Here is a 24,999-nt window from a genome sequence, read left to right on the forward strand (position 1 = left end):
GATATTCTAGCACACACACGCGACTGCTGGTGTAATATACATAGTGTGTGGATATGGATACAGGCTCATATGCTTTATCACATACACGCTCGTGCATGATAGCACATACGTACGGTTTCATGTACAATTCAGTGCTGAAATACGCAAGTATGCGTGCGAAAGTGCGTAAGTATATACAGCAATGACTCTAACGTACATGTATGCGGTTCAATGTATTGGGACCAACATGCGTCAAACACCTGCGCACAGTACATAAATGCATGAGTTTTTCACTAGTGCATTAATGGGCACATTGGAATTATAAATTGATTTAGCAGATATTTTTGTATATTGGTGTACATTTTGGAATAATTGCATATATATACACATGTAATTTTGGCTTAATTAATTACCATATGCATTTAAATGCAAAAGATGTACACACTCGATGGATAATAATAACAAATAATAACAAATAAGCGCAGACATACATAAATGCGAGGCATTGTTCACACAAAGAAAAGTGTATTTGTAGATTGGAACATGATTGTAAATTATCTAATAGTAAGGAGATAATACACTATCTTTCTTTTTAACGCGGTAGCTCATTTAATTAATTTGGTTTGGCAAATTTGGTTGAACAGTTATAATTAATATATCCGTACACCGATATTGTGTCTAAGCGCCAATTACTTGTAATTCCAGTGAATGTATAAATTTCACACATACACATATATATGTCTGAATAGATACATCTATACATGCAACTTTAGAAATGGGATAGTTATTCTTTTAACACTTTGAACATGTTTGCCTGTTTGTATATATAGCGAGCATATCCGCCAGCAGCCGTCATCTGCATCAAAATATACAATTAAAGATTACATAAAATGCATGAAGAATGAATAGCTGTATAGGCGGTTATTGGTCAATTAGTTGCATACATAAATGTAAAATATACAAATTATGCGCAAATGCACATATGGGTTCGCACACATACATGTATATGCATATTACGGTAACCTTGTGAACATTAGTATACTCGTATAATGAATCTATATTTTGATACAATAGGCGGTTATTGTTCAATTAGTTGCATATATAAATGTAAAATATACAAATTATGCGCAAATGTACATATGGGTTCGCACACATGTGTGCATATTACGGTAACCCTGTGAACATAAGTATACTCGCACAATGAATCTATATTTTGATACAATAGGCGGTTATTGTTCAATTAGTTGCATATATAAATGTAAAATATACAAATTATGCGCAAATGCACACGTGGGTTCGCACACATATGTGCATATTACGGTAACCTTGTGAACATAAGTATACACGTATAATGAATCTGTATTTTGATACAATGTAAATTATGTATTTCTGATGTGATCGTTCATGTGTGTATGAAATGAGTATATAGATTGAAAATATATAATAGTACATATTATCAGTTATATTATACAGAATGGTAGCCAGTCTAGTCTATACCTTTCAATATATTGTTGTTTGTATTTTCCCAAATGTACTTCTATTATACCTACATATTAAATAGAATACCTTACAGTTTCCTAAACTAATTATCACCTATTTTTTACACAAATACATTTGTAAGAGTCTGCTGCACAGATTCATTTTTAATAAGTTACCAGAGGCAATTGAGAACATTTAGTCATCGATTTTAACACTGAGCCTATTTCTTTGGGACACAAAAGTATTTATATAAAACATTATTCCAGGTTATAAAGTTAACAACACAAAGATGATTTTTTTTGGAGTATGAAATATTATTATACACGAAATACCTGATTCATACTCGTCGTAAACTTCAGTAGAATCATCGTCATCATCAAAATCCGAGATGGCGGCCTGTCTAAAAGCTACAAAGCGAAAATATACATCCAAAGAGTAAATAGCAAAATTTCAAATCCGAAAATATTTTTAACAACTATATATTAAACTAAACATAGATATATAAACTAGAAACAATATAGATTATATCAACATTTTAAGGCCTATAGAAAAAGATGATGAGTTCAGAAATGCGTATGGATTTAAGGCCTATAGAAAAAGATGATGAGTTCAGAAATGCGTATGGATTTAAGAATAATCATGTCCAGTCATTATAAAACTTTATTCATTTCTCGTGTACAAAAGAACACATGATTATGTCGGTGTTGTTGAATAGTTTTGCTCAGATAAGTACGCTGGAGTCAGAACGCTTTTTCCTTTCATTCTTGAACAGTTGGATGATGACCAAAGGCGTTTTGATTCCATAGTTTTACTTACTTGTCTTTGTATTTCATTTTTGGGTGAGATGTCCGGTTACTTGATAACAAAATATGATTTCATCTCTAGATTTGGTTTTAAAACTAGCAACCGTTAAAATTCCTCCTTTAGAGCGTTTTCTTCATTTTCAATTTTTTAAAAATGATTTGTGAAATGGATTGACTATACGTGTTCCTCAATGATAACAAGTATTCATACCGCAATGATAACCAGTATCCATACATCAATGATAGATAATATCTATGTAGCAATGATAAATAATATACATACATCAATGATAACCAGTATCTATACATCAATGACAACTAATATCCATACATCAATGATAACTAGTATCCAAACATCAATGATAACTAGTATCCATACATAAGTGATAACTAGTATCCATACATCAATGATAACTAGTATCCAAACATCAATGATAAGTAGTATCCAAACATCGATGATAACTAGTATCCATACATCAATGATAGATAATATATATGTAGCAATGATAAATAAAATCCATACATCAATGATAACCAGTATCTATACATCAATGATAACTAGTATCCATACATCAATGATAACTAGTATCCATACATCAATGATAACTAGTATCCATACATCAATGATAACTAGTATCCATACATCAATGATAACTAGTATCCATATCCTACATCAATGATAACTAGTATCCATACATCAATGATAGATAATATCCATATACTATAAGCAATGATAACTAGTATCCATACATCAATGATAACTAGTATCCATACATCAATGATAACTAGTATCCATACACCAATGATAACTAGTATCCATACATCAATGTAACTAGTATCCATACATCAATGTAACTAGTATCCACAAAGCAAAGATAACTAGTATCCATACATCAATGATAACTAGTATCCATACATCAATGATAACTAGTATCCATACATCAATGATAACTAGTATCCATACATCAATGATAACTAGTATCCATACATCAGTGATAACTAGTATCCATACATCAGTGATAACTAGTATCCATACATAAGAGATAACTAGTATCCATACATCAGTGATAACTAGTATCCATACATCAATGATAACTAGTATCCATACATCAATGATAACTAGTATCCATACATCAAACTGTTGGTAAATTCCATCATCACCATATTATACAAATATAGCATTTTGGTGAGGTCGATACATGGTTATATCGACCAAAGAAAAAATATTGACCGAGGACGTAGTCCGAGGTCGATATTTTTTCTGTGGTCGATATAACCATGTATTGACCGAAATCAAAATGCTATAATTGTTTTATTATTTTTTTCTGAAATTGTTACATTTTGAAATGAGTGTGAAACTAAATGAGCATCGCATTTTAAATTCTGCTTCGTGATGACAGTTACAATCCTATGACTTTGTAACAAGTATAATTCAAAAACAACATATTAAAACAGTATCAATTGATGCACTTCAAGCTTTTATTACATGAACCCGGTGCATGCGTGTTTGTAAATTGCATACATGTACATGTACTCCATTATACATGTAGCTCCATGTCTTAAGGACACAGTCAATTAAATGTATAGTTTGTTCTCCGTTGAAATAATACACTTCGACGTCAAACATATATTAACAGATTCAGATTGACATTAAGATACATTATCTTATGCTTAGTACTCCATTCCGTAAAATGAAAATCGTATACATACAGTAGGATTAGCCTAGGCCTAATGTTGTAAGTAGCCTAGGTGTAATTTTAAAAATAAATATCAAACGTATTCACTATTCAATGGCTCCAGACGCTTAATGTATGTTATTCGATTATTTCCTACTCTCCTATACCGTGTTTATATTGAAACTTTAAAAGTTTAAACTGTAGTCATCAGCTGGAAGTCGTCATCATCTTTGTTAGAAACCTAAACAATCAACGTCGTCTGACACATTTTGTGGTTACGCTTCAAACTAAGGTCATCAAAGCGTTTGTTTCAAAGCGCCAGGAACACGAAGCGTTTTGGTAACGTAGACGATAACGTTATCTAAAAATAACCGTGCAATATACTTTTTCTATAAACTACTTCCGGAAAAATCGTGCAATATAGTTTTTTTATCGGTGATCACGTGGCGTGTTTTTGACCAATGAGAAGTGACAAAAAATCCAGAAAAATAATAATGTGTTATACAGTTGTGCTACTATACATTGGTGATCGTAAGGTTTAAAGTTTAAAGTTTTATTGAATTTCGTGATAGAGCTTGTTTAACCAATGGTATATATTTATTATATCCTAAACTAATTATCACCTATTTTGTTACACAAATACATTTGTAAGAATCTGCCGCACAGATTCATTTTTAATAAGTTACCAGAGGCAATTTGGATTTTAACACTGAGCCTATTTCTTTGGGACACAAAAGTATTTATGTAAAACATTATTCCAGGCTATAAAGTAAACAACACAAAGATGATTTTTTTTGGAGTATGAAATATTATTATACACGAAATACCTGGTTCATACTCGTCGTAAACTTCAGTAGAATCATCGTCATAATCTCCATCTAGCATCTACAAATATGAATAATTTGGCATACATGTATTTAACATAGAAAATGCTGCAAACTTGTAGTTTATTCGCGGGATTAAATTTCAGTATATCCAGGGTCAACCATCGAACACTTAAATACCCGTAAATACAACTGATTAATATACAGATACATTTGTACTTATTCTGACTGTTTCATTTAGCTATGATGTTCAGGGAGCTGATGTCACCAAATATTTTCTGACAGTTCTAGCAACCTAATCCGTCCCTAAAACTCAAAGTTTCTGGGAGTAGACATTTTATCAGCCAATACTAAAACTCATCAGTACGTGTCCCCTTGTTGGATGGTGTCAGATCCTTTATTAAACGCAGTGAGAATAAGGATCGGTGTTTTAGTAAGATTAATATCTCATTTTTTCATTTTCAAGAATCTACACAATCAGTTTTATCATCATCATCAGCAGCAGCATCACTGATCATTCATTATCAATCAACATCTATTAACTTTTTTTATAAAATTAAAGTGAACATGTGATATGAGATTTTATGAAACGATTTGTTGGCACTAACTTAAGCACGCAAACAAAAAAAACACACACTTTCTTCAACGTATAACTCGTTTCATAAAATTTTGTATCATATGTACACTTTAATTTCATAAAAGAAGTTAATCTAATTATGTCATTTTGTAATTTAATTATGTAAATTAACACCGTTGTAAGTTCTAATGGCTTCTGCAGGCGTATCCTTGTATATATTCGACGTCCAATAAAGTAACATTAAAAACATGTAAGAGTAAATATAGAGGGCTCATTGTGCCAGTACTTGTTTAGGCGTGACTTGAATGAGTTCAGTGTCATTGCAGATACAATGTACCACATTTTCAGGTAGGCTGTTCCGTTTACCACAATGCTACTGTTGAATTTGCTTTTTGTGTTATTAAATCTTGCCCCCGCTTAAAACCACTCCGTTCAATAGAGTATCTGACAAAATCCCATAAAGGGTCATATTCGGATGACCTTTATACCAAGTGTAATTCAGATTGAATGCATTTTCGGCACGTTGCTATATCAATTAATAACGCCATTAAGCCTCAACATACTTTTACTATTTGTTTTGTTGTGCTCTATGGGCGAGAAGACTACGTACACGGAAATAATTCTGACAGATTTTCAAACTATTTCGTCCCCTGAAAGTCACTGTCAAAATTTTACCAGCAGAGACTTGATTAGCCATTTTCAAAGGTCACCTGGACATGACAACTAATGGTATTTTCTCAGATCCTCTTATCCAACGTAGTGATAATACGGATCTTTATTTAGACTTGCTAGGCTTGTTCTCTGTACGAAAATACTAGCCGATTTTGTTTACCATAACTGCATGGTAACATATTGAACTTTGAACTTGCGTATGAAAATGTTCTATGCAACGTAAATGGTCTACTTTAAAAAAAAGAAACACATGGCTTTGTTTACATTTTGACGCAACATTACGTGTATACTGTTGTTTTTCATAGAATTTTGGAAAACAAAACATATGTGTTTTATATTTATATATGATACAAACGTTATTTTAAATTAACAATTGTATAAAGAAACGGGAAAAAATATCCCGACAGAGGTCAGTTATAAACATAGCCTCTTGTCTTTGTTCTTTGAGAATTTAATCATGTGTATTATAAAACATGCACCGCTAGTGATCCACGTGTTGACAGTTAAGTGTCACCACAAATACATCGAACAATAGTGAAATTGATCCATCTATCGATGAATCTATCGTTAATTATATAATCACATGGCTCCAAAGGATGTAATATCGTCAAGTCAGACGATAATCTCAAACACATTGAGCTACTAACTTGAACACCGGTGTGTTGGCAACTTCGGCAAACATTTTTCCATCTTGAGTAGTAATCGACCATGTGGTACTCGGTCAAAAGCTTTACTTAACTCGAGGTAAATGACGTCAACGTTTCTTCCTTTCTCCATTTCTGACGTGACATAGTCAACAACTTCACTACGTTGTGTCACACACGATGTCCCTTTTGTAAATTCATGTTGGTAGTTATTTAAAAAAGCCATTTAGTTCCATATGTGTTGTTATTTCGTCTTTAATAATTCGCTGTAATAACTTGCAAGGAACGGAAGTGAGACTTATCGAACGGTATTTTTGTAAATAGGTGTTAACAAGGCATTTTTCAAGTCATGTGGTAATTTTTTTCAATAATGGATTTGTTAAAGATATTTTCGAAAGGTTCTAGAATTCCATAGGATGTTTCAATGATCAGCTTTGGATGCAATAAATCAGGGCCTACAGAAGAATGTTATCTTACTTAAGAAATCGCCGACTTGATTTTTTCTTTTGTGATGTTTATGTTTCCAGTGGGGTGTCTAGGGTTCTATCATTAAGATGGAGTAGATCTGTATCTGATTCAAGAGTAAATACACTACATAAATATTCGTTGAACAGTTCAGCCTTTTTCTCTGCTGTCACTACATATTAAGCCATTTAAGATCTCCAAATCCTCTACAGCTTGTTTTGTTTTGTTTTGTTTTGGTATAAAACCTTACATATTTCCAGAACTGCTTCGGGTTTCCTTTATTTGATTGGCGATATTTTGTTCGAATTGGTATTTAGTTACCAGTTTTCTGTTGTATGACACTGTTGATATTTTTTATAACATTTTCTTTGATGTTTTCGCGTGCTTGTTTGTCTAGAGGTTTTTTGGACGATCCATGCTGATTTTTGTTCGCTGGTATGTTTTTTTCTACTAATGTTGATATTGTTTCAGCAAAAATTTCCCATGATTCCTCGGCACTTTTTCCGTATAGCAACGCTTGCCTATCAGTATTGTATAGGCCTTCACGTATATTAATAGATGTTGTTTAATAATAAATGGTCAATGATGATGATAAAAATGACAATGGTGAGAAAATGATAATTTCTTTGAAACTTTGTGACAGGAAACAATTAATACTGTAACCAGTTATATTCCTCAGTTCACTTGATTATAACCCCGTATTTACAGAGAGACATATGTGGTCTGGCCTTATTAGACATAGTTATCGATTGTTTGACCTGGGATAAATTTATCAATTTATTTGGGCTCCTCGTGGTTTTTACCATAACACAATTCTACCGAAGCCAATGGAAGAACGCGTTTGCTTGGCTCTGCATATCTGTAAATATGTCACACACTATATGTCACCGTTACCATTTCTTCGGCAATCTTTGGCATTCATTCATTATCATTGTTCACACTTATTAGAGATACTTATTTAGAGCCATTAAGATATCTGAACCAGACACAATGAATAAACATGGTGACACGGACTTTTCTGTTATCCTTTTGGCAGAACAATGGAATATTCCAATAAAATACGTACCGCACTATAAGACACACTCGTTCCACACGGTATATCCAAGTCACTGTGGAAATCAAGTCTTTGTACTACTCTACCTCCGTCCACAAGTTCCTTCTTGTCTTTGTCCACACCAACAAATGCCGTGTACCGAGACACAACGTTTGCCGACATACTGAGAAGTGTTATCTCCCCTTTCTTACTATCATCGCCTGTAAATATTTAATTAGAGTTATAAGAAATTACAAAATAATGTCTTTATGGTTATATGAAGATTTTTTCATCAAGTTATATGACAATCTAATAAAAAAACTGGGTTCTAATACGACAGTGCATCCGACAATTTCAGATAGTCATACATTTATATATTTATAATTTGTGTACGGAAATTACATTGTTTTTAAAAAAGTTTAAATAAAAACGTTTTCAGTTCTTGGTCCTTTTAGGATTTATATAGAGGATCTTATATGAGTTCTTATGTAATATGAAATGTTTTAAACGAGTTCAATAATTAAATAGAATTATTTATCCAGTCATATTAACTCTGTTCACGGAGATATAAACACAACTTTAAATTTCGTCTCTATATCAAACTGACTCTCACGGTATTTATGACACTGCCGTGTGACATGGCTGAACGGGTCTGTCGTGTGATACATACATTTTAAAACATTTTGGTTTCCATAATTGCAATCGCATTGCTTTATTATCATATCTGCAATCTGATTAAAATACCGATCCTAATTATCACTACGTTTGTTGAACAGAGTGGGTATAAGGATCTGTCTTTAATCAAATTGTCCTATCTGTGTCCTATACACACGAAACTGCCACATGGTGTGGACTATTGACGTTGTATGTGCCACAAAACATTGTTGTTTTGATTCTTTGTTTGACTCATTGTACTGCTTGGTAGGCTCAGATATAAGGTATTGTGGTAATACTGCCAAAGTTTATTTTCAGCTTTTATTTAATGTTGGCAACATTGTGAATAAGATATTAAACGCTTTTTCTCAACTTGCTAGTATGACAATTATTGCACATATAACTACAATGACGTCACTATCTTATATTACATCTCGTGTACCATATAGTTACCTGTTGCCTCGAAGTCCTTTATCTGGGTCTTTGCTGCAAGACGATGGACAGGAAATGACTCGTCGGGTTCGACCACAGACAAGAGGTCAAAGTTCAGGGTGTAGTATATTGAATTTTCCTTACCAATGTCACCTTTCAGAACTACTGAACATTGAGTGTCCTTAACAAACAATAATCAAATAACAGATAATTAAAAATTAAAATAATTCAGACAATTTATGGTTTTCTAAAATTGATTAATCACAGGTACGTATTTATATAGAGATTTAACGGTGTTTTGATTGCGTTAAAAGTGGTATGAATGCAATTGGATACAGACACATTAAATGCAGCGCGTTCAATATATATATATATATATTTACATCAATAAGTCTACTTTTACATGTTTGTCATCAGATTTAAAACGGTGTTCGTTACTACGTTGGATAACTACGGTAGTCGGGATGACCGAAGATATAGTTCCGATTGTTGAAAGTTGTAGCATGATTTGAAATATAACAATGACGCCGTTCAAATCTTTTCAAAATAAGTTTTTTTCAACTTTAGAATTTGATAATATACCAATAATATCCATTTTGAGGAAAAATGAAGATGACTGAGGCGGGACGACTATATGTATCGTTATCAGTGTAGTGATGCGGTCCGAAGTGGAGCGCCATATTTGATTTTTTCAACCGAGAAAATGTAGGCTACTGTAATATAGCCTACTGTCCGTTGAACTGCTGAATGTATGTCATGGATGTATCGGTCTACGTAAGTCATAACATTTACTTGTACGGAGGATATATATAAGCGTTTGTATTGTGTATGTAAGCCTATTTTGAGTGTAATCACGGAGGAAAAAGCCGATGATACTGTTTCGGATGATGTATTTTTTTATGGGAACCTGTCCGTGAAACTAATGTTTGCTTAGAATAGTTCTCCAAGAATAGTTCTCCGGTGTTCTGTATAAATTAATGAGAGGAATTACCGTATACGTATACCGATGTAACTATGGAATTCCCCTGAGGAAAGCACCCGGTTGTTGCCCCGACCAGCGATTCATTTAGTTTTTTATTATCGTTAAAAATCTTTGAACACATATTCTGTTTTATGTCATATACGTATTTAATTGGATCTTATTACGCCTCTGTATTGCTATTTTGAAATCCGTCAACCTATGATGTGGAAACTTTTACATTTCAATGTCAAATCTCCTACTGTCAGCTGAGTACTGACCAGCATAATATTGTCTGTGCCGCCTAAGGATCAGTCTTGAGACCAATATAAGACCGAAAACGTATTTCGTTTTGTTATGAATTCAAATAAATCTGTCATATTTAAAAAGGTAAAATGTACCAAATACAGTTAATTTAGATTATCATAGGACGCAATATCTTATCCATGCGTGGACAAGGAGTTCGGTCCTGCACTGTGTTTGCATTCATACGTCATTGCAATTACGCTAATTTGAACGCAACGCAAACTCTGATTGACTATATAGGGGCATATGTAAATATCACAAAAGGACATAAATATAGTGTAAGGTGAGAAATAGTCAAATTGATATTACATTAAAAGAGAACAGATTGTTAGTGTAAATAGCTACTTCGCTGTAACATGCTGCCACTACAGCGACAGAACATTCTACCCAGTAACCTATTCCGTCTTTGCATGTGGCATTGTTCGCTCTCTTGCGGGTAGGTGTCCATTTTGACGTCATTATTGTGTTAGCGCAATTCACGTCGTTTTCTCGGAAAAGTGTGATGTTACGCTAGTAAACACATGACGTCACAATCAATACCTACCCGCAAGGGCAGACAACTCTGTAATATGCAAATAGAGAATACCAAGTGGTTAACCTCACTTGCTAATAGTTAGTGTAAATATACTTCTCAAAATGTTAATACACATATAGGGACCGCAGAATCAAACCAAAAATAGATTCCTGGAAATCCCCTTTTGGGCACAAGATTTCATAGAGAGGTGAATGTTTCGGAGCCTGCTGATTGGGTATTCAGGGCGCAACAGTTTCAAATGTTTAATGTGTGGGTTGGGCAATACATGTAGATGTAAAATATGTAAAGAAATTTTAAAATTCTGTCAAGTGTGTGTCTGACAGGGGGAGGTAATCAATATTGGAATTTCATGAATATTTTGGTCAATTTTTGGTGCGGAATTCAACATAAGATGGAACCCCACACATAAAAATTTAGCAAGATGGTAGATCTTTATTTCTTTTTATTCACAGGTATGCCAGATGCCATTCTTCAAAATTAGTGACCAGATGACCAGACTTGAAAACTCCATTTAACCTGGACAGTGGCAAACGTTAATATATCGTATATTGCGAAATCATTTGGTTCTGCGGTCTCTATAGGATGACAACCGGATATGACGTTTTCATCATTCAGCGTCCCTGGACACCATTTGACTGAACCCAATCTGCATGTTTTTGACTGGAAATCGAATGTTGAAGGTATTTTGCTTGTACTTTATACATATTTGGTAGTTATTTTTAATACGGAGGCCTTCCTGTCTTGATAACAACACTGTAAATTGGAGGATTTTGTTAAAAAAATTCACATTACACATATGTTGTTAATATAGCTTAGCACATGAACCAATATCTTAGAAAGTGATTATACAGAAGATGTTTATGTCACGATTATGACACAGGGGTTTGGGGCAGTATGACACAGGGGCTAGGGTCCTGGCCGGGGGGGGGGGTACATGTAAGAAGTCAGCTGACTTAGAATATGATGTGTATTTCAATGATATTTAGTAAACTTCTATGAATCCGCGTGATACACTGTGATTAGGAGTTATTCAAGCATAATATTAGGCTTTAGGCATTATCTCTTTCCCTGTATTTATCTATTTATCATAATCACTAATCCATTTATCTGTACATGTAACTCAAATATTTTATGTATTTATTCATCATATGGATATATAGTGTTGTTTGGTTCTGTAAAATATACAGTATAGTCTTCTTTTTCAATATTAAGTGTTTATAATAGATTCAGGCTGTAGGTCGGCGGTTTTCATTTGGGTACTCTGGGTTCCTCCAAGTACAATTGACACATCCTTAAATGGTCATGAAAGCTAATCGATCTATATAAAACACTTTCTGTTTTTGTGTTCATTAATTAGCTACTTTCACTCATTCATTTTAGTTATTTAATCATTTATTTATTCATTTTTTCTGTTTCAGCCGCGCTTTGAACATGGTACCTTTTGGGCCGACAAGTTGAACAGCTTATTCCTGACTTGAAGACAGCGCCAAGGAGAGTTAACTCATTTCACGAAAATACAAGACAGAGTTACCTTTCCATAAATGACCTGAGTATTTATTTGTGAGTATAATTTGTCTTTTTTCTCTATATATTTCTCTTATATACCTCTTTGGTTCAATTATCAGTGTTATTAATTTCTTCGAGATGGATAGTCGAGTGAAATTCGAGTTATCTCCCTTCCATTGTCTGTAGGTCTCTGGTAAACGGAGACATTTAGCACTGATAGCAGTCAGATGGTGCAATTTTAGAGGTGAATTGTGTAATTCTTTCACTTCCAGATCTTGTAACTGACTAGTTTACATCAAGATGTGAGTGAAGGATAAGCTTTATTCTATTTTTCAAAATTATTTTCTTTCTAATAGCCACGATTCTTAAGTTCTGACCAGTTTTTCGGGTTCAAACGTTGCTCTAGATTTGATTTTATCTGTCCTTGGAATCTTTCAGAGGTTAATAATTCCCTTTTTCACATCAATTGGTATACATTTGTAATTTTAGAATCATCTCATTCAGAAAATCAGGGCAAATTTGAAATTTTTGGGGCTGTTTTGTATCCATATTTTATTAGCTGCACCATAATTGCTCTGTGTTATATCAGATATATTATGACAGAATATGTTATAATCATTTCTTTATGATATTGTTTTGATTACTAAGTTATATATCTATAGTATTGGGCCAGTTCTGGAACTTTGCTTTGCTTAAATTTTCAGTTCTGGATATTTTTTGCTAGATATTGCAAAAATGGGGGGTGGGGGTAAAGAATATGAGTTATCTCCCCCTGATCTTCAAGTTTAATTCAGTTGTTCATATTATCCTGTAGTACACTAACTATACTATAGTTATAAGTAAAAGTCAAAAGTCTAGGTTCAAATTTCATTGAAATATTTAAATTTTTATTTCTAAACTGTTTCAATTCTCATAATTTTTCTTACAGGAATCCCCATCGTCGATACGAGTACATAGCTTGCAGTACCAGACCAACCCATGCAGAGAGCAAACTCCCATTTTGAATCAGACCTTATGGACATGTAGCTTTCCAAAAATGGTAAATTTGAAAAATATGTAAAATGCTATAATGCTACTTCGCTGTTCTATTCTACCGCGACACCGAGATGAACTGTCTACCCAGAAACCTTTAACCAGTGGTCAAACTCACTTGCATACCATTTTCTCAGTCAAGGAGTCGAATATAAAGAGTTTCTCAAAAATCCAAACAACAAACCCAATACAAACATCAGTCTCAGTGTATAGTAGTCCGAAATATTCTGCCATAACCTAGATTTTTATATCGCTCTTGAGACTGGTCGTACTTCTGATAGACACAAAAATGGGGAAATTACCTCAGTTAGGTGTTCTACTCCATTGATCAGAGCATAAGTGATAACTTTCTGTCCTTTGAATACAACTGGCGCCTGTTGGGGAATATTGATAGCTGTGCAGCTTGGTGGAAGATTCCATTCTAGATTTAGGTTGGTTACCGGCTGCTGCATGGCATGATTCAGAACAGTCATAACCTGTTAATATAATTAAAGATTGATTGACAAGTTTGTCATGGACGCAAGTGTGTATGAGTGATTTATTTGCCATGAAGGGACTGGACAGACTACCAAGTATTTACATCTGTTCCAGCAACCGGGGTAACAACGATTGAGTGTTATAAAGTACTCGGTAAGATATAATAGCAAGTAAAGAGGAACATTAAATCAACATTCTGAGTTATATTTATTATTGTTTCACGCTGAATTATGTATTACATAAGAATCCTATTAGAGCAACATATATTGGTAGTTTGATATGTCATCGTACCTCTATGCTTATAGTGGTAATTATTTTACATGATATCTGATTGTATGTTATGTTTTGTTAAGTTGAACTCGTTATCTACATATTCACCTTGTTCTGTAGTTTCTCCTTGTCTGTAACAAAAGTGGCCAACCCATTGGTAACCTTAGCAACATTCCTCACGAGTGATGTGGATGCTCCTTCTCCAATACCAAAGGTAAAGATTCTGAAATTAAATCAAACAAAATATAGAATGAAGAGAGAAAGTGAGCATAATTCAACTGATGGTGCCAGCATTGCAAACATACTGAAGAAACTTTATAGGATTGAGAATCGTTAACAACCAACTTCACTGTCACTGACCTTGTGTTGTCGGCATTCTTCTTCGCCAGTGTGATGACTTGGTTGGTGTTGGATACGTCTCCATCCGTCAGCAGGAAAACCTTCACGAATCCAGTTGAATATGAGAGTGTTAGTATACGGTAATCGTCTGTGAGGGGGCACTCGATTGACCAAAACGGCATTCATAAACATTAGATTCGTCTTACTTAGATCTGAACAAGTTAAACGACCTGTTTATTCAAAAGACTGCATAGAGATTTAAATACTTCACAAATTTGGCTTAAAACTAGAAAACCAATTTCAAACTCTTTAAATATATGCAAATGTTCTGAAGAATATGTATAATTTATTTTTAGCTGATAAGCAGATTTATTTTTTAGTAGCACAAAATCGCGAAATAATGGGAAAATACTAAAATCATTATTACACGAATGGGCAAAAGACGACGTTATATTTCATTTCACCTATCTTGTCAAATACTTAACAAATGAATGACTTCTTTTCATAAGCGTGTTAGTATTCAACCTGTGTATAAGCAGAAAACATATATTATGGGGTCACTTACCTGTCGAAATGTGGTTGAATGCAACGGCTGGAATAGGAAATTCAAGAATCAGTATCGGCTCAACTTATACAATTAGTTTAAAGTAGGTCTATACTTTTGAAAAAGGCGCCAATTCACATGACGCTAAACCGGAAACTGCGGAGTTTTTTTTGCTTTCCAGAATGGTTTTCGATACCCTACGACTTTCCACTTGGATATTTTTCAATAGGTGAAAATTGTCTACTTATAATATTGAATGCTTAAAATCATTAAATAAATCAAATAAAAGATATAAAGTGGAAATTAAATGATATCTCTGCCGATTTTGCTGTCCCTGTTGTAAATGGGAATGGGTTTTAAACCACCCGAAGTAACGGTCGTGGCAACGAATGATAAGAGTTGACCCGTACGGACAGAAATTCCAGAATTCAAAAAAAAATCGCATACAGATTTTCTTAAAACACAAAATCTGGAGAAAATCAACAAAAAGATAAAATAAAAATTAACATACATAAACTAGATATAATATTACAAAAACATATGACAACAACTGATGTGGAATGTTTTTGAGACATGATTTAAAAAAAAAATATTCAAATATGACCTATCATAGCACTGGATGAAATCGGAATAAGATTGTGAGTTACAAACTGCAAGCATACAAAATTGTGAAAATTTGATAGAGGACCCCATATCTTTTATATCTTATTTGACAAATATATTGGGCATATCACATACAAATATTGTGAAATTGGCTTGGTTTTTATTTCCTTTTTTAACCTATTCGTGGATTTTCAAGAGTCAAAAATATGGCAAAACATGATAATTAAGAAACGATCCAGGAAATAACGAAAATAAGTTAGCATTTGGAAAAATTCAATAGTTTTGTATATTGCTCTATCGTTAGAAATTTAGGACAAAAAAACAATAAGAATAAGACTACATTTACCCTAATATTACAGAAAACATAATTTGAAAATTGACACTGATGGTATATTTCGAGCCCAAATATTTCAAAAAGTAGTTCGGGAACACTCATTTTTTCTTTGCAGATTTGAAATATATTTGGTATTTGGATGGAAGCCAGAGTATCTGGAGAAAAAAAACTACCGACGGCAGTCAGTACCTGGCAACTGTCCCGCATGAGATTCGAGGTAACATGATAACATGTTGGGACATCTTAACCACTCGGTCACCGTCCCCTCCCAACCCTCTCCTCATCCCTAACATAAGTGAGACCATGTTAAGCTAACGTTAGGAAGTACATATATGTATATACAGCTGACGCACATAAATAAAGAGTACTATATCTGTACCTTGTATACGCTAAAATATAGTTACACAAACCATTCTATAAATATGCTAAAATATAGTTACACAAACCATTCTATAATGTAGCAAGTAATATGAATGTGCGACTTTGTTACTGTGCTATTGTGTTCAAAATCGATTTTGCTATTGAAATATATTTAGCCAATATTTAATTGGTTAATGTATCTAAAGATATCACGACATTAAGTCTCCTTTAACGTTTATGTAATGAAAGTAGATAGATTATTTAGTATTTAGTAACTTTGTGTATTTGTTATATCATTACTCGTTTTATTATCAACTTTCATCAAGTTGTGAAACGACTTACCTGTGCATACAGAGATTCCAGAGGTTGCAGTAATTCTGTACCGCCCAGGTTAGCGTCTAAACCTTTCTGTAGTTTAAGTGCTTCCTTCAAACTTTTTTCTTTATATTTCTTAGAACTAAAATTAATGTAAAAACGTTGTATTATTCCGTGGCAAAAACCTTAATAACGAGAGAAGCAATGAGTTTATAGTCAATCTCAGCAAAATACAGATACTTATTATTACTACGTTTGATAAGAAGATCTGGAAAAATCCCACTTGAGGTCATGTCCACGTGACCTTTTATCTCGCCCCAAGAGAACAACAAAGCTAATGGTATAGTGTATACTGTGACTAAATATCGTTTGTCATTGATGTAGCAAGGTGTAGAAATGCATGCGATCTTAGGTACACGTGGTATAAAGTTAACTGAATATGACCCCTTTTGGGATGTTGTCAGATCCTCTATTTAAAGGAGTGGTTATATAGAGATTGAACAGTGTTTTGATTGCGTTAAAGGTGGTATGAACGCAATGGGATACAGACATATTCAATGTAGCGCGTTAGCGCTACATGTAGAATATGTCTGTATCCCATTAAGTTCATACCACCTTTAACGCAATCAAAACACTGTTCAATCTAAATATTTACAAAAATAAATCCACTTTTACGTCAAATTTAAAACGGTGATGGTTGCTAAGTTGGGTAACTACGGTAGTCATGATGACCGAAGATATAGTTCCGATTGTTGAATGTTATAGCTGCAGTTTGATTTGAAATACAACAATGACACTTTTCAATTATTTTCAAAATATATATTTTTTTTCAATTTGATAATATAACAATAATGTCCATTCGAATAAAAATTGAGATAACCAATGAAGAACGACTACCGGTATGCATCGTTGTCAGGGTATTGAGGCTGTCCGGAGTGGAGCGAGCCGCCATATTTGATTTTCAATCGAGGAAAGTTACTATAGCCTTTTGATGGTATGACCGTTGAGCTGCTGAATGTTTGTCATGTATGTATCGGTCTAAGAACGCGATTTAGACTAAATTCGTCATAGTCATTACTTTTATTTATTACTTATAGAAAAATGTTTGCCTGTGTGTAGGTCTATTTTGAATGCAAAGACGGGGCTATTTAAAACTGATGATACTGTTTTGGATAGGTTACCTGTAATGTTTTTTCCCTGGAAACCTATACACTGTATATTATCTGTTAACCTATTGTTCGCTTAGACGCTCCCAGAATTGTTCACCGAAAATCAGATGTTCTGTATATTTAGGTGAGATGAGTGACCGTACACACATACATGTAGGCCTACATCTGACGTAACTATGGGATTTCCCGAACATTCCTGAGGAAAGCCCCCCCGGTTGTAGCCCTGATCAGCGATTCATTTTGTAGTTTATTCCCGTTATAATGCTTGATCACATCTTTTGTTTTGATGTAAAATACGTATTTAATTGGATCTAATAAAAACACTTTAGTGTTATGTTGAATTCCGTCAACTTATGACGCAAAATCTTATCGAAGCGTGAACTAGAAGTAGTCCGAACCTGCACTGCGTTTGTATTCATATATCATTGCGATTACGCTAATTTGAACGCACTTCCCCTCCCGTTGCCTATACAGGGGCATATGTAAATATAAGAATCTGTATTTCAATTAGACTGAGTTTATAGTGAAATGTTTAAAAACAATACTGCTTATGTCATAATATTCCTCATTTACATTCTATCATTATTTTACAAGGCCAACTAGTACATGAAAAGAATAAAATGACAGTAAAATTCGGACTAGCGTTTAGTCCGGTTTTTTTTCGTTCGATCATGTCACTATAAAGGTATTGAGCCGAAGATCTCAAAGCAAATGTGCAAAGACGACAGAATTGCATTATCATCCGGACAAGAACTATGGTTGGACAGTTGTTTTTCTTACTTCACAACTGTTATAAAATACTTTCATTTGTATATGATAGTAAAAATTTAAGGATTCATTCATATATTCAATTCATTACAGAATATATTACAATAACGTCTATGAACGTCACTTACCTCGTGAACCACCACTTAAATGAACTTCCGAAAGCTACCACATTAAAGAAGCATCCTACAGGCAGACTTTTGAGTAGGAGTAGAACGGTTTCTTTTGCCTTCGCGATTCGATCTCCTCCCATACTTGCTAGCAAAGAAAATATGGACCGATCATCGACAATGTTATCATTACTGAGGTATTCTACTTAAACGAAATAGTTTTATCATGGAAATCAAGGATTTCTAAATTAATATGGTATATCTCACATGCAAGAGGTACAATATGACAGACTATTTACACTGTATACAGATTCATTCAAGTGTTGCTACAAATTTCAAAATACAAAACATAATCGATAGAGTTTATACCTGAGCAGTCTATAACGAAGACGAATTCTGCTTCTGTCAGTCCTGGTACTGATCTTAAGTCGGGCAGGAAATCCATCATCACAACGTCACTTTTCAGGAACCCTTCTGTAAACAATGAAAACAGTAACCAAGATCGATATAACGTTCTTGCATATGTCGTTGAGATTCAGGACTATTTTCAAAGACACGTATTTGGTAAAAACGACACAACAAATTATCAAGAATAAACTTGAATGAACTATAAATAAACCGTGATGTTATATCACGATAACTCAATCTGCTTCCGTGAAAATCCTAAATTTTGAAGGTCTATTTATATCAGCCATTCAAGGGTGATGTTACCAACGCTGTCGTCAAATATTACGTGTTTTGATAACATTCATTTTAAGCCAATTTGAAACCTCGTTACGATTAAGGGAAATATAACTGTTTTAATCCACGTAGTCGTCCAAAACACGCGCACTCTCACTACTGGTATATACCCCACATATCACACACAAGGGAGACAACCCTTATATCATACACAACGGGAGATAACCCTTATATCATACAAACAATCCAAAGTGTCGTGTACAGAATGTATACAGGATGAAATGAAACTAATATCTTTAAAAAATCTTTAAAGTTAATGTCAAGAAAAGCCTATTAAATTTACCTTTGCTGTTTTGGCCTTTCTCTAAAATAACCGTCGGTTGAAAAACATCTTCATATTCCAGAGTCAGGGAAAGGTCATGGTCGAATTTGAATTTTGTGGCATCGTCAAGGGTTACCTGTAACGTTACGCCGTATGTAATTTGTTGCTAATCTGAATATATGTATATCCAAATCACTTCGCCGAGATGATATATACGAGACATTGATATGGTTTAGTTATGCATGCTCTTGAAGCCAGATCAGATCGTATTTTTTCATAACAATGAAATTATTATAGTTAAACCGGCACTACGGTATCAACATAGTCACGCGAATTGTTCAGGGTTCTCAAACTTTTTCAGAAGATTTAACGAAATTTACAATACCTTGGCAGTAAACCTATGTTAAAACCATGTTGATAATTACACCTTACATTTGCTGACTTTTTGTCCTCTGCCAACTCCACTTTCAGCATGTCCATCTTTGGCACAATTGCTTTTATCAAATGTTGACCTTCGACCTTAGTCACAAATCGCATCTGGTACTGAATGTCTGTATAGTGAATGGCGTCAGAAGAGGGAGGGGACATCTCGAAACCTTTCAAATACAAAATCGATAACACTTGTACAGATCACAAATGTTCTATCTGAAAATCGACGACATAAATCTATATATGAATGTTTGTGTTATCCACGTGATTATAAACGTTTTATATGCATATACTATTTGTGTCTTTTGCGTTACTTTTACCTCACTCAACAGTTATAAAAGAGGAACCACGAATTGAGATGTTATATTTGTGTGATAACGACATGCACATTTAAAACGTTCATAAGATGTAAATTAGTACCCGTAAGGTTCTAATCTATCAAAATTTTATTTTTCCAGACTTAAGTAAAAAACAAAACCTAAATGTAGACCCGCGAAAATAATCAGACGAAATGGGAAACAATATACAATATACCGTATTCGCCTTCATTACCGCCCCTACCCCTATAAAATGGGAAACAATATACAATAACCGTATTCGCAGTAACTACCGCCCCTACCCTATAAAATGGGAAACAATATACAATTTACCGTATTCGTCATAAGTACCGCCCCTACCCCTATAAAATGGGAAACAATATACAATTTACCGTATTTGTCGTAATTATCGCCCCTACCCCTTTAAATGAGAACAATAAACAATATACCGTATTCACCGTAATTACCGCCCGTAAACCTATAAAATGGGAAACAATAAACAATATACCGTATTCGCTGTAATTACCGCCCCTAACCCTATAAAATGGGAAACAATATACAATTTACCGTATTTGTCGTAATTATCGCCCCTACCCCTTTAAATGAGAACAATAAACAATATACCGTATTCACCGTAATTACCGCCCCCTTAACCTATAAAATGGGAAACAATAAACAATATACCGTATTCGCTGTAATTACCGCCCCTACCCCTATAAAATGGGAAACAATATATAAAAAATACCGTATTCACCGTAATTGCCACCTATATCCCTATAAAATGGGAAACAATGTACAATATACCGTTTTCGCTGTAATAACAGCTCATACCCCTATAAAATGGAAAGCAATATACAATATACCGTATTCGCTGTAATTATCACTTCAACCCTTATAAAATGGGAAACAATATAAAATATATGGTATTCGACCCGCCCCAATCCCTATAAAATGGGAAACAATATCCAATTTATCGTATTCGCCATAATTTCCGCCCCTACCCCTATAAAATGGGATACTATAATATATATACGTATTCGCCGTAATTACCGCCCCTACCCCTATAAAATAGGATACAAATATACCGTATTCGCCGTAATTACCGCCCCTACCCCTATAAAATCGGAGTCAATATAACGTATTCGCCATAAGTACCGCCCCTACCCTATAAAATAGGGTACAATATACCGTATTCGCCGTAATTACCGCCCCTACCCCTATAAAATGGGAAACAATTTACAATATACCGCATTCGCCGTATTAACCGCCCCTACTCCTATGAAATGGGAAACATTATACAAAATTCCGTATTTGGCCTAATTACCGCCCCTACCCCTATAAGAGCATCTCCATTTTTCTGAAGAAGGTTTGAAGTTGTATAAACGCCACATAACATTGATTTAACAATGTTTAGAACATGTGATGCCTCTAACATTAGCATTGTTTCCCATTTTGCATGAGCTTGCGAGTGTTTGACATAGGAATCACGACATGATAATACGCCTCAGATTAATGTACCATGAGTACAGAAATATATATAATATAGCTGACCTTATTCGTCCACAAGTTACATTTTGGTTTATTAATAAGCCACGAGCGCTTATTACGGCGAATACGGTATTTGTTAAAACATTTCTAATAATGATTTGAAATCTAATGGTTTAAATCTTTGAACCTTACCCGGAGGAGTGTATCTCGGGTTAAGAACCGTAGGTAATGTGAAGGTCACTATCCCTTCACTGTCGGTGGTCAGCTCTGTGACGTAGGAGAAGGTTAACGTGGCAGCTCCGTGAGACGGTAGATTGCCGAGTTTACACTCAAACACGTCCCCGGATGTATCAGACTCGGAGAGCAGCATGGCCGTGTGACCAGTTTTAAGAGCATCCTTATAGGTTTCTCTGGCCTGGAAAGAAATCAACATAATACTTCATTACCAGGACAACAGGTAAATGTATTGTTGATTTCTCATCTAGAATGCCTAATAAACAATGCAAACACATTCACGCAAACAATGTGTGATGTGCTAAATGGATGGGAAAATGTGTTATAACAATTATTTGATTTTTAAACAAATAGTTTCGACATCATTCGTTTTCTAATTTGGCATAAAATGAATTATGAATGGAGCTGCGAAAACATGTATAGATAAAGCGTAATCATAGAATTTCTTTAGAAATGTCCGATGGCAATGTTCTTGTTTTCTGTTTAGTTTGAACAGTTAATAAATAACACAGTGACAAAACAACCAATCACGACTATGTTATGTATGTCATTATTTTATGCGAATTTTGCTTCAACCAAGAATCCTATACATACAAAATCGAACGCATGTCTCTGTACAATGATATTTCTTTCTACATTATCCTTAGACACAATGTGCACCTGTTCTTTGTCCTGACATTCCGCGACGATGTGACGGCCGTCGATATCAGCCTCGAACTGATACACAGCCGACTGGTCGTCGATCGGGAACACAAACACCGTCTCCACGGCAGCCTCCTTCTGGTTCTCATAGGTCAAGGTCGATTGGACGTTGGCAACGAACCCCTTGATCGTCACATCAACTCCTACCGACTTTAGGGGTACTACAAAAATAAATGGCTACTATATAGATATCAATTTATGAAGCAGCTTTGTCAGCTCAGATTCCTTTTAAAGAAACCTATAAACATCTAAATCATCTAAATAGCGGTTTTATTGTATTTATGTTTCCCTATATATATATCATGTTTTCATACAAAAAAAATATAAATAAAGAATGAAAAAACAATTGAAATGAAATTGGAAATATTCGACGTGTAAAATTGTTAGAGTACAAAATAAGAAAAAATCGTGACCAGATAACATGTGCAAGTTTGTTTTCTGTGTGTTGATAAAGAGGTGGAGTGTCTTAAATTTAAATTGAATCTGTAACATATTGTGAGTACATATGTGAACACGGTAAGGATAACTTCCTTGTCCCATATATACATGTATAACAATACAAACATACCCGTCACACTCTCTAGCCGTAATCAAACCCTACCTGTTCACACTAGCAGTAGTCTATCGTTACTTCCGCATTGATGTACATGTATAACAACTTCTGCTACAAAAACCCACACACAAATATAATTTACATAATATTTTAACAATTTGATCAATTTATAGATTCCAGTAATTAACATTTCTCTAAAATACGGTAGATTTTAACCTTATTTGGCTTGTAACATTTAATGCTAGCCCTGATGTCAATCCTACCTGTTTTAGATCCCGGTAGAACAATTGCCTTACCTTGAGAGCTGGCTCCTTCTTCATGTTGTATCCTAAGACCGTACATTGTCTCCGCTACTGTAACACTCCACCAATATACTTTGGTTAAGACCAATACTCGTGCGGTATCTGTAGTTATTACTGGCTGTTGACAGTGAGCTATCACGATGTATCACGTCAACATGTTATGGTCGATATAGCCACCTAATTAGCATTTTACCATCCGTGTTGATAAGGGTATTTCCACAGAACACTAACTAATCCAGTCGTTATCGTGATATTTCCACTTTTGCGTTAAATTTAATCGCAATGCAAATATTAAACGCAAGAAAACATCGACAGCAGCGTAATTGTTCACCATGTTCAATCCAATAACGTATGAAAAAAGCAGATATATCTTGTACATATCCAAATTAACCAGGTGAGAGATACAGACCATAACCCCTCACCCCCCGCTCACCCCCTCCATCAATCCCCTCACCCCCTCATTAACCCCCTCACCCCCACCTCTCCCGTCTTTTTATAAAGTGCTGCCAACTGTATATATAATAGAGTTTCTTCGACTGAGAGATAATTTGAGCTCTACTTAGTTGTCATTTAACATTACTTGAATACACGGGTGTTCCGTATTGAAATATATCATTATTCTCAGGTTTTGGAGGTCTTCAAATATATTTGACGTTGGTCGTAGAACATGTAGAAACACAGGTGGGCTTTCATGATGTTAGTTTAGAGCTACATGTACATCGTTGTCTCCATCAGTTCGAGAAATCTTACATAAATTATGTATAACGATAATAATAAAATCTACAATGGTAGGATTCAATTTCATTATTTATATTTTGAATCAATCAAACGTAGGAAGTGCAGCCTCGGACGATCCTCATAGATTACGAACAGACCCTGAGCTACATGTGGATACAATGTATTGTTGTGCTACTAGCAATATGTCGTTTTGGTTAAGCTTATCCAGCTCAAAGACTCTTGTTGTGATGTCATATCTTAACATTTGCATGCCACGGAATTGTTCCAAATACAAATGTGATGTACCTGTTGTAGCAAACAACTCAGCGTTGCCGACATATACATGTTATCATTGTGAAGTCATCGGAATGTACAAAACAAAACTACATTCTA

General features: G+C 34.4%; 1 protein-coding gene across 2 annotated transcripts; it reads right to left on the reverse strand.

Annotated features, from left to right (window-relative positions):
* Positions 1 to 426: 426 nt before the first annotated feature.
* Positions 427 to 24,126, reverse strand: LOC138309822 (von Willebrand factor A domain-containing protein 5A-like). Of its 2 annotated transcripts, none has more exons than XM_069251050.1 (16): positions 23,851 to 24,126; positions 22,993 to 23,195; positions 22,291 to 22,513; positions 20,297 to 20,460; positions 19,886 to 20,000; positions 19,231 to 19,335; positions 18,883 to 19,009; positions 16,845 to 16,959; positions 15,227 to 15,253; positions 14,683 to 14,762; positions 14,431 to 14,545; positions 13,878 to 14,051; positions 9,260 to 9,419; positions 8,186 to 8,373; positions 1,791 to 1,865; positions 427 to 835 (listed from the first exon to the last, which is right to left on the reverse strand). In XM_069251050.1, the coding sequence occupies exons 1-16, from the start codon at positions 23,927 to 23,929 to the stop codon at positions 764 to 766; spliced, it is 2,022 nt and encodes a 673-aa protein (XP_069107151.1). In that variant the 5' UTR covers positions 23,930 to 24,126; the 3' UTR covers positions 427 to 763. The 2 variants fall into 2 exon arrangements, with proteins under 2 accessions (XP_069107151.1, XP_069107152.1); XM_069251051.1 differs by having other exon boundaries at positions 434 to 835; positions 23,884 to 24,120.
* Positions 24,127 to 24,999: the final 873 nt, after the last annotated feature.

The sequence above is a fragment of the Argopecten irradians genome, chromosome 15, assembly GCF_041381155.1.
Source record: "Argopecten irradians isolate NY chromosome 15, Ai_NY, whole genome shotgun sequence".
In the NCBI taxonomy this organism is placed as follows: Eukaryota; Metazoa; Mollusca; class Bivalvia; order Pectinida; family Pectinidae; genus Argopecten; species Argopecten irradians.